The sequence below is a fragment of the Alosa alosa genome, chromosome 23 (assembly GCF_017589495.1).
Source record: "Alosa alosa isolate M-15738 ecotype Scorff River chromosome 23, AALO_Geno_1.1, whole genome shotgun sequence".
Taxonomy (NCBI): domain Eukaryota; kingdom Metazoa; phylum Chordata; class Actinopteri; order Clupeiformes; family Clupeidae; genus Alosa; species Alosa alosa.
Genome location: NC_063211.1, coordinates 3,977,358 through 3,989,136, shown reverse-complemented (window position 1 = coordinate 3,989,136; position 11,779 = coordinate 3,977,358). Strand labels below are relative to the sequence as shown.

At 39.2% G+C, this 11,779-nt stretch overlaps 1 protein-coding gene across 1 annotated transcript; it reads right to left on the bottom strand.

The window, feature by feature from the left end:
• Nucleotides 1–6,141: 6,141 nt before the first annotated feature.
• Nucleotides 6,142–11,779, bottom strand: LOC125288791 (potassium-transporting ATPase subunit beta-like). Its single transcript, XM_048235427.1, has 7 exons — nt 11,668–11,779; nt 9,590–9,718; nt 9,338–9,451; nt 8,693–8,904; nt 7,030–7,092; nt 6,844–6,936; nt 6,142–6,300 (listed from the first exon to the last, which is right to left on the bottom strand). The coding sequence occupies exons 1-7, from the start codon at nt 11,777–11,779 to the stop codon at nt 6,142–6,144; spliced, it is 882 nt and encodes a 293-aa protein (XP_048091384.1).

Sequence of the window (11,779 nt, the reverse complement as noted above, 5' to 3'; positions counted from 1 at the left end):
CATAACAAAATTGAATTCAAAATAGTCATAAACACATCTCTAAAGCAAACATTCCTCTCACATTATAAACACTTTTGTCATAATATGACATTTAGGATACATTATGTACACACTGTTGCTCAAAACCTAAAGCTCTTATGTCTTTCATAGGCTTTATATGTATATTTCCATACAAGAGTGAAAGTCATCTACAGAGAGAAGTTGAAATACACAGTAAACATGCAAGCAATTGAAACCAAAAATAGTGATTTTTTTTCCCAAATTTCCCAAGAGTACTCTCGATATCTATTCATAGGCCTACTGTATTGTAAGGCAATGATCGGATGGTGTTCAGTAAAGTAATGAGTGTTTGTACATTGAGGACTGAGTGAATAAGTGGTGATTAAGTGTAGAATTTTGATTGTGTTTGAAAAATGAAATCAAGTTACTTCCTGTTGGATTTTTGTGTGTAAGGTAGAGCTTCAGACACACTCCAAACAGTGTCCTATCAGCGTCCTTGACGAGGAGTTGAGGGTTTCTGACATAGACTGCATATATGGCGTCGCCACGGCGGCTTCAATTCCATAGAACACTGCTGAATGCAGCCACACTGTCCGGTTCTATATATATATTATACTGTCTATGGTTTCTGACACAGCAGAGCCACAGCTCCATGGGGACTCAGAGGAGCTCTGGAGTAGGTTTGGCAGACCACGCCATGATGAGGGCCCAGAGTGCTGAAACCGGTCAGCGTTTTTTTTTACCCTTATTATGCCCCGATATTAAATTAAGAGCTTTTAATAATTTGATCCTTCTCTCCATGTAAGTGTGCCTGCCTGTAGCCAGCTAAGCAGCCTTGTAGCATCGGTAGGTATTCTAGTGCAGACAGGCAGGAAAGTTGTTTTTCTGTGATCCAAACACCTCTATTTACTATAGATTTGTCTAGGATAAGGCTTTGAAACTGTAAGACCAGGATATATATCTGAGCCTCTTTATTGCATTTTAAAGTAACTACTGAAATCAGATTTATTTATTTTTTTATATATGTGTACACATGGATTTTATCTTCTAGAGTAAAACTAAAATCATCTTTAAACTTTATATTAACAAACATCCCATGGTCCAAAAATCAAGACTTCCAAGCATTTTGGACCACAGCCCAATGCCGACCAACGCTAACCACAGTCTCTCTGCCTCCCCTGCAGTTCCACAGCTGACTGGTTAAGAGGGGAAAGGTGATGAGAAGGGAGTTAATGCTCTAATGCTCTAAATACATTTGGCATTTCACAATCACCGCGTTCACACTGTCACAGCTGCAAACACAGCTGGTGATGAATGAATGAGGGCAATAGAAGGCTATATGTGAGCTGAAGAGGACTATATGAGAGCTATAGGGCTATATGCATATATAGGCATATGGCCTACTGTATGGCCTATTCTCCTCAATTGACTTAAGAGTGTTGGGCACAGCTTTGGCCTTTAAGTTCCACTCCATCTACGGCGGTAGACTTTTAGTATATGATTCAGGACCAATAAAAAACTATGAGTTATTTCTGTTGCAAATTTTCTGTCTCTTTGGGTTAGATTGACTGGCCTACCATATGTGTGGGCTATAGAGGGCTTTCTGTTGTATGTAATTTTGAACAAGGAACATGAAGGGAAGTTAAAAATAGATTAAGGTATGCTACACATTATCACACATAACCTACTTGGTTCTTGTAGGTGAATGAATGGGATTTCACTAGCCTGACGTAGCCATACTCAAATCTAGTCAGAATATGAGTCTGATACTGCTCCATTGGGATGTAATTATGGGGCGTGTTTCAACCGATACAGGGGGGGAATGCCTCTGCACTCAACTGGATAGACCTAATCAATCAGAGCAACGAAATAACTTACGTGAGATGTAGGAGGAACACACTAACCATCTTTCTTTTCCACAAATGCCCTAATATTGTTTTCTGGTCTTTTGTAAAAGTTATTTTGCTGTCAATATCTCCTATAACACTCATTAGCGAAATCTAAGAGATACGTAGTAGGGTAGGCTATTAGGAAAAAACTGATAGCCTATATCCCCTCCGTTTTTAAAAATAATTCTGTTGAACATTGATATGCTACAAATACTGTATGTTATAAACAGCTGGGAAAGGCTGTCGCAAATCCCTCGAACAGGTGGTCAATCAGAGATTTCAAACGAACGAGGGAACAACATGTCACAATGCAACACGCTGTTTTCCCTTGATGAAAGTGAAACCATGAGTTTTCCCACACTGGTTAGCACTCTGCACTTGTAACCGGAGGGTTGCCGGTTCGAGCCCCGACCAGTGGGCCACGGCTGAAGTGCCCTTGAGCAAGGCACCTAACCCCTCACTGCTCCCCGAGCGCCGCTGTTGTAGCAGGCAGCTCACTGCGCCGGGATTAGTGTGTGCTTCACCTCACTGTGTGTACACCGTGTGCTGTGTGTGTTTCACTAATTCACGGATTGGGTTAAATGCAGAGACCAAATTTCCCTCACGGGATCAAAAGAGTATATATACTTATACTTATACATCTCAAAGTCTGGCCAAAGTCTTCAGAAATAATCGTTTTCAGTGATAAAATCTCATTGAAATAATATGCATTTTCCATATGGGAAAAAGCCATCTGTCTCCTTCTAGCCACAGCGCTTTTGTTGCAAACATAATCAACCTAAGCATGCCCCAATGACGTGATAGACGAGGCGCTGTTGTTCACCTGTCCATCATCGTAAAGCCGATTTGATTGGTTCGCCAGATTTTGGGTGAGCATAGTTGCTCCGCAATGGAGCAATGCCAGAATGAACTTCCCGACCTCAAATGTTGTGGGCGGGACTAAGTTCGGCTGGCACCCAGGCTAGGATTTCACAGCAGGGTGTTGGAATTTGGTGGTTGGTGAGAACTGGCATCAAGTTCTGTCACTGCTGGGTTTGCCAGTCTGGTCTCATTCAGTAAAGCAGCTCCTGTCAGATAAATGGGTGTATATTCTTACGGGCATTACCAAACAAAAATCAATTTATTTAAATAAATTTAAGGTTATATCAGGTTACAGTGAGGATTTTAAGTATTGATTTTAAGCACTGATGTCATGATGATTTTAAGTAGGCCTACTGCTTTTTAAGTAGGCCTACTGCTGTCCTCTAACAATATTGGTACAAATTTGAATTTACATGTAAATAAACAAATGTATTTAATTAACTTGATTTGATAACTTAATAACAAGGGGGAAATTATTCATATTTATGACCTAGACTGAACTTTTTCAACTCAGAGTACTCCACACAATACCTTCTGCTAAACAAAGGGTTAAAAGTGAAATGCATGAAATGTACAGTATTTAATACCTATACCTTAAATACCAGTATTTAATTTGACCTCTAAAATCATTACAAAATAACTTTTTACAAAATGACAGCTTGCCAAATTCTAATTAAGTAAGAGGAATTGCAGACTGTGTTGACAGATCACAGCAATATAAATCCAATTCTATGGTACAATCTTAAGTGTTACTCATGCAGGGTTTCCTGGTCTAGATTTGCATAAGGTTTCCATGGGAATTAACATCTCCATTATCATTGCTGGGGGGTAGGATGACCTGGCTATGTAAGCTGCTCAGAAAAAGGCTGCAGTCAGCAGGATTACGCGCACATCATCACTGTCATCCTCTTAATGAAACAGGCTACACTCAGCCGTGGGATCGGAGGCTGAGGCTCTTTGGTTAAGATCTAATTCAACACCCACATTCATAGTTGCAGAGTGTGGGAGGTAAGAGGAGGAGTAAGGGGAAAGAAAGATGAGGCTCAAATAAACTGCAATCCTCAGTCTGGCTCAAGACACGATACACAAGTCACACTCTTTGTCGTCCTTTTCTTGTGAGCTTTTTGTGTAAGAGTGCCTTCATCTGAAGATCAAATGCTGCTCAGAGCATTGATCTGCTTAGTTAGTGGTAAGTTTGAATAGCATAACGTTAGTACACTGATAGGCCTGATAGACTGTGTCATCTGCCACAATTGATTATGCTCGGGTTCAAACCTCCATTTTGTTATAACCAAAAATGACCCAAGTTAGTTTTACACCGAGCATTTCAATTATCTTTTCTAATACAACAGTTAGGTCCAGTAAAACTAATTAACTAAATTCATTTCTTTTGATCTGTGGACAAGAGGCACTCTGGCTCTGGCTCTGTAGTGGGAGCTGAACTGGCTCAAGCTGGCTCTGTAGTGGGAGCTGAACTGGAGTGTATCACTTCAATATCTGACAAAAGAACCCTGAACAAACTGATCAACATTTTGGACAATGAGTGTCATCCACTCCACAGCACTATTGTAAAGCAGAAGAGCCTGATCAGCTGGAGACTTAACTGAATTCTGGATGGAATTTTATAAAAGATTCCAATTATATAAAACACTATGGGGAATCTACGTTGTGGAATCCTGGAATCCTGGTTGTGGGATGGGAATGTGACAGAATAATGACCCAAATAATATTCAGTGTAATTTTTTAATTCACCTCAGCTGTCCATGCTTGTTCTCACCTAATTGTCCCAAAGTGGAAGTGGCTACAATATTGAGAATCTTCCCTCAACTGGCTCAGCATCCAGTATTGATTTCCATAACAGCTTTGTGCAAAACTTAACCGATATTGTGAATTATGATTGGTCAGTGTTTCCCTCTGCCCCAAATGATCTTTTGGCTAAACCCATCTATGCAACTGTTGATGCATAGGCCTATCCCATACAGATTAAGTTTATCAATCTATGCGCCAGATAAAATTAGGGCCTGCATACAGCCAGTGAGTGAAGTAGTCAAGAACTACTGCCTGCATCTGAGTCTACATCTGCAGCGATAATGGGCGCTGCGCGCTCAAACGAATTCCCAATTAAATGGAGTAGCATAACGTTCAAGTTAGATCTTAATGTAGGTTGAGAGAGAACCTTATATAATATCCTTATGTAACATGCTGCTGGTACATATTGACATTGTAAACATTCTCTAAGAAGATTAAAAAGCAGTTTGCAGTTAAGCTATTTATTGGCTAAATGTTGGTGCCTCCTCTGTCCCTTGGTAGCCTACCCACAGTGTGTGATGCGCGTGGTGGTAGTGGTCATTTTCGCATCTAGAGGGTTATTGCAGAATATAGAAATATGATCAATTATTAAAAAGAAAATATAAGAAAATAAAAAATATTTAATAGGCCTTTTTAAAATATTACATATTGAACACGCAGGCACAATGAACCACAACACACTGAAGATGTTTATGTTTTAAAAGGGAGTTTGATGGTTGATGTCATAACACAAGATCTAACACTCGATCTTTAGGTAATGGAGTCAGCCAAATTATATACAAACTTAAAAAAAGATTATTAAAGAGAAGGAGTTCAACATTACTATACAGGAAAATCAGAAACTATCAATGAAGATGATGAAGTAACTTTTTGTTTACTAGACTGCATTCTAAAACACTGAACTACGGTAATTAAGAGGCACTAAAACACAAACCAGCAGGATACAATAAAACAACACAGAAGAGTATCAGACTATTTCATTGTGATGTTTGTTAGATAAATATGCAGTTACTGTAAAAACTCGATTAATGGCCTGATTAGTAGCTTTTATTTGCCTCAATCACTGAATTCAACCTTATATTTGGGACACATGTCTATATGGGCCTATAAATCTGGCTGTACTCTATTTTGGTGCTCATGGTATGTATGTAAAATAAACGGACCTATCGAGAATCAAACCGATCTAACAATGTTTACAGCATGTCCATATAGATAGAAGTTTAAACATTAGGAACTCTGGCTAACACTGCCTGCCTTTCATCAGAGGCAGGGCCGTCTACTCTAACTTCTGTGTGTGTGTGATCGAAACAGCATAGAACTACAGTAGCTGAAGCAATAGATTTGGTGGGATAAGAGGTTTTATACAACACTTCATATACTTCCATAAAAACTAGACAAGGCTTCTAATTGGGACCTACTTTTATTTGTCCAAATCTGTAGCCACACCAGGCCAGTTAATTGGGACTAGGCTTTTAATCGAGTTTTTACGATATTATGTAAGACTTACAAAAGTACAATTTACATGTGAATGTGTGCATAGTCTCCATTAACAGGTGTCACTGCTGTGAGTTGTCACCAGGGTTTAGCTTGTGGCCTCAAGGCGGAAGATGACTTTGCCTTCGTAAGGCTCATAGAAGTTCTCGTAGAAGATGTTGTGGGCCACAACCCTACACTGGATCTTCGCCGAACGCTGCTCAATCAGGTGGAATTTCACGGCCACTAGGGGATTCAAATAAGTTGGCTACAGAAAAAGAACAAGAGATGGTCAGTACGTCTTATAAGTACCATTAATCTGAGATTCAGATGTGTTTACTTGTGACCTGTGTTTACATACATGAATATGGCTGTATCAACAGGAATTCTGTATTGATGGAAACTAGCAGGGTCTTCATTAAGCTTCAGGATTGCTTTTGCTACAGCTGGAAGTACATCCTACGAGCTTGAGTGACATAATTAAGGCTGAGAGCTCTATTTTAATCACGCTTTATGACACAGTCTCATCCAATACACTTTTTGATCAATTCAGCAAATTGCTCCTCGCAGTCCATTTGCTGTATGTGCACTCAGACATTACAGCACTACAGCAGCCATTCCATGCGAGGGTCCAAATATCCACAGGGACCCGCAGGTTTGAATCCGACCTGTGGACATTTCCTGATCTCACCCCATCTCTCTCTCCCACTCATTTCCTGTCGAGCTTTGCTGTCCTGTCTAATAAAGGCAAAACGTCCAAAAAATATACTTTTTTCAAAAGAAAAAAATGATTGATTTAGATGGCATCTACCTGTGCTTTCCGTCCATAGTAAGGGAAGTAGGACAGGTCGAATGTTCCATTGGTCGGGAAATACTCAATGTTTCCCACATTCTCATGTCCCTCCTGTATTGGAACAGTTCCAGACATTCTATATATAAGTCTTGAATAAAGATGTGACGTACAGAAAAGGCAATGGTTCATTGTCACCACACTCACCAATACTGTGCAGTTGACATAGGGTGCCATGTTGGTTCCGTTGTTGGGCAGGAAATTAATTATCTATGGGAAAACAACACAAATTCTTTTATTTGAAACAGTATATTTCTTCACTTACTATCGCACTAAATACCTTAATCTCATTTAGACTTGGTATTAAATTCTTTAAAGGAGAATTCCGGTGTGATATTGACCTAAAGTGTATTGAAACATGATACCGAGTGTGAACGTATGTCTCATAGCCCATCTCGGCTTGTCCCCTGCACTCCAAAATCTGGCTAGTTAGCCCGATGCTACCAACAGCTTTTTCAATAGTGGTGCTTCGGCATCGGGCTAGCCATGCAAATAAATCACTGTTTTACACTCATTTACGAGGCTCAATGTATCTCCACACTTCATTGGTAGACTTCCGAGGGCCCTGACATTTAAAACCAGACATTGAGAACTTTGAAAAAGCACTGGTAGTTTACTTACAAGACGATTTATACAGACAGTATCTTCCGCGATGGTTTAGCGTTTGCAGCCATCTTGAATTTAGTCAACGATAAGTTCGAGCGACGAGTAAGAATGAACAGCTATGATAAGGGATCAGATTCCAAAAATAATTCAGTGGAAATGCATGGATTCCAGTTGCTGCTACTGGAAGAAACTGGAATCCATGCATTTCCACTGAATTATTTTTGGAATAAATGGGTGTAAAACAGTGATTTATTTGCATGGCTAGCCCGATGCCGAAGCACCACTATTGAAAAAGCTGTTGGTAGCATCGGCTAACTAGCACCAGATTTTGGAGTGCAGGGGACAAGCCGAGATGGGCTATGAGACATACGTTCACACTCGGTATCATGTTTCAATACACTTTAGGTCAATATCACACCGGAATTCTCCTTTAAGGTAATGGATGTATAATGTTTTTAAATAAACAATCACACTCAACACCTATACAGGTAATGAATATAACGTTTTTATAACGATTTTAAATCAACGATCACACTCAACAGTCTTTTTCAACTTTTGAATTGCCCCACCGATGTTTCAGGCCAGAGACTATTCTTTAACCAGCGCACAATGAAGAAGGGCGTCTGGCCCGAAACATCTATGGATCGATTAAAAAGTAGACTACTGTTGAATGCTACAGTACCCTTGATTTAAAATATTATATTCACTTATCTGTAAAACTATCCTTTACAATTTGTTGTGGTATCTTGATATGTTGTTGTATACACGGGTTTCCCGTTTACCAACAAAACTAGATGCGCGCGCAGCCGTGGGGCAGAAGACGCTTGGTGGCCGTCCACAACGTTATAAACTTAACCTAAATAGTCGGCTGCTGTAAGCTACAATCGGATTTTTTTGTATACCCCTGTTGTCTCAATGATAATAACATCTCATTTTAGACTATATTTCAAAGTTTGCCGTTCATTTGCATTATTAATATAACATCGTATTTTGTCATTTTTGGTGAAGACATGCATTCCGTTAGGGATATTGAACATATTTAACATTCTCTAACCATCGTGATTTTGAATTGGTGCAGTTTTCAGCACAAAAACTAATTTTATTCTTTTGCTCTTTTGCATTGCTCTATGCTGTTCTGTGGTGCTTTCTGCCTCTTGGTTGCGCACGCATGTTTTCGTGACGTTGCATAGAAATCCATGTATACCCTATTCATTTTGATGATTACACATGGCTGTGTTCCATTGTAGCCAAATGTATCATCATCCTGACCAGAGCAATTTCCAAGCACAGTTGGGTTGAAGACGCAAGAATACTTTCTGTGATCAGGAGCCTCGAAATGTTTCTGAAAGTAGTATGTCCCCTTCTTGCAGTCTTTGTTCATCATTTTGCAGTGTTCCTGTTTGGTGTAATTGTAAGCTGTAAGACAAAAAATTTGGACAAGGATAAAATGAATCATAACAATCAAGTTAGTAGATATCACTATGTATTTTCATGTGGCTAAATTCATTCAACAATATAATATACCCATTTTAAGTGAATGAAGCTAAAGGCAAGTTCAGGATGAATCTACCCCAGCATAAGAGGATACAGTACATACCCTTTTCTTTTCTGTGCTTGGAACACCTGGAAGTAGATTATACCAGTTAGCTTGCAGCTCCCATTTAGCCATAGGCTAACAGGTGTAACCTACTTCCAGTCAGGGGCGCTGCTAGATAATTTGCAAAGCTAGGCTAACAGTAGCTGGGTCTGTATCCTCTTATCCAACTTTGGGGAAGATGACAGATAAGCTAATTTCCCCTAAATTTGGTGTGTTCCTTTAAGTCATTACATTTACTAATTTGACCCTTACGGATGAGAAAGTCTTCCAGGCACTTGGACATCTTCCTCCAACTGTTCTTCTCAGACATGTTGTAAACCAGCTCAAGGTCCTCTTCGTTGTATGAGTCCGGCCAAACCATTACGCCTAAATATGAATTCATTTAAGACATTTAAGGTTTATTTAAGGTTTATTAAAGTGCCTCACAGAACTATAAACATAATGGTATTGCCATTTTTACTCTCCAGTTTAGCTCACAAAGATTTATATTTGTTATGTACTCACCTGGCGAACGTAACCGGTCTTGGTAATCTGGTGCATATGGATCCAGGGTGTACATCAATACCCAGATGGACAGCGCAAACAGTCCTGTCATCACCACATAAAATGCCACATAGTAGAGGCTGATGTACACTGGCAGAGGGAAAATCATTTATTAATTATGACAGACATATAGGCTATGAAGAGCATGCAACCATTTTGTAAGGAACATTTATAAACATTTATAAACCATCATCTTCAACAAGCAAGTGGTTAGTTTAAGGTGACCATTTTGCTGATATCACATGTGGGGGCCTAGTTGTTAAGGGGCCTGGTACTTTATTGGGTAACTCTTTACTTGACAGTATCGACATACTGTAACAGTGACATGACACTCTCATGAACACATGACATTGTCATGACACATGAACCCTTACCCTAACCCTAACCCTAAACCTAACCTTAATCTTAACCCTAACTTGTTATGACAAAAACCGAATGACACTTAATGACAGAAACGTTATGTCATAAACGTTTATGACTTGTTTATGACGTTCATGACAGTGTCATGTCACTCTTATGTCGATACTGTCAAGTAAAGTGTAACCCTTTATTGATAGTGGGCCCTAATTAAATGTTTTTGCTCATGACCAAAGCAGCAAGCAATGCAAAGCATGTGACTGACATACATTAGCAACATTATTTTGCCACATTATTGTGTGGTGGTACAGTGGTTAACTTTGCAGGTTTGCATACGGTTGTTTAGATTCAGGAACGCTGTGAGTCTCTGTATGATGTTATCAATAAAATTGTCTGCTAAATACCTGACCTTCAGCATTAATTAAATTAGAGCCCGAAGTCTGTCCTCTTCCAAGGTGAGGACTCTGCTGTTGTATTGCTCAGAGGACACTGGGCAGTCATTACTTAACAGTTATTATCACACCTTTTAAACATTGTAATGGTGATAAGGAGAAGTGGTCTTTATCACAAGGTTGCGACAAAGTTACAGTATGTTTGCTGTGGCTCCAAACGAACAAGAACTGCCACTGGCCATTGATCGTTGGTTGATGAATGAAAACTTTAAAGTAAGCACTCATATTTCATATACCTTTAGGACAACACTTTTCTGACAGAGGCTAAACAGAGATGGAGAGTACAAGAAAAAGGATGGAGCTCATTCACCAACCATTCTAACTAAGAATGTTACCCACATACACAGTTTTCACAAAGCTTTTGGCATTCTACACAGTCTTCTTATCTGGGATGTGTCCTTTGGTAAAAACCTTACCACACTCAAGAGCACTCTCGTGCACATTTGAGAGCTGACATGTTTGTGCAAAATAACTGGTTACTGCATTTTTATTGTTTCTGCAGATGTAAAATATTATGGGAATTAAATGTCAAATATTTTGAATATTAATTTCCGTCATTTTACAAAGCATTATGGTCTAAATAAACACAACAAATAACACTTCAATTCCCACCAAATGTGCATCATTTTTAAATTGTATACCCAATACTGACACTAAATAAATTGGCAGTTCACTTCCTGCATAGTACCTCCACTTTAAAGCAGCCATCATCATCATGGTCATCAAATGTTCTTGTGCATATAGAAACAAAGATTGTGGCGCCTCAGTAAAAACAGCAAAAGCCGTTACAATTATTTACCAGTTTTTGTGGTAACTTCTTCAGAACAAATTGAAGATATTAGTGAATGAGGCCCACTGTGGTTTTGGAATATGGAAATCTATTTTAGTAGAAATGGTAGTGTCTAGTATTTAGGATTCATCAGTAGTACCAATAAAAAAACATAATGCAGCTTTAATTTTTGTGTATTGGGATTACGGAGCATATGCCATTGTATTTACTGACTGATTTATGCTACAGTATGGCTAAATGGAATAAATCATTTAGGTATTTGCAAGGTAAATTGACTTACACAATCAAATTATTTTTGAACCTAACATCATTGTAGGACTGTTTGGAAATTCAAGCCCATGACATTGTTGAGTAATTTAGTACTCATGACTTGTCACTTACATTTCTATAAACTCAAATTCTATACAGTTTCTATCTGAACTCTCTTCGGTCATACCTACCCCATTTGATCGGGGTTCTGCCCATTAAGGTTCCCTGGTCTGGGTTCCACACAAACCGCCCAAAGTCCTCACATCGCTGCCCACACGTTCTCTTCTCCTTCAGTGTGGCCAT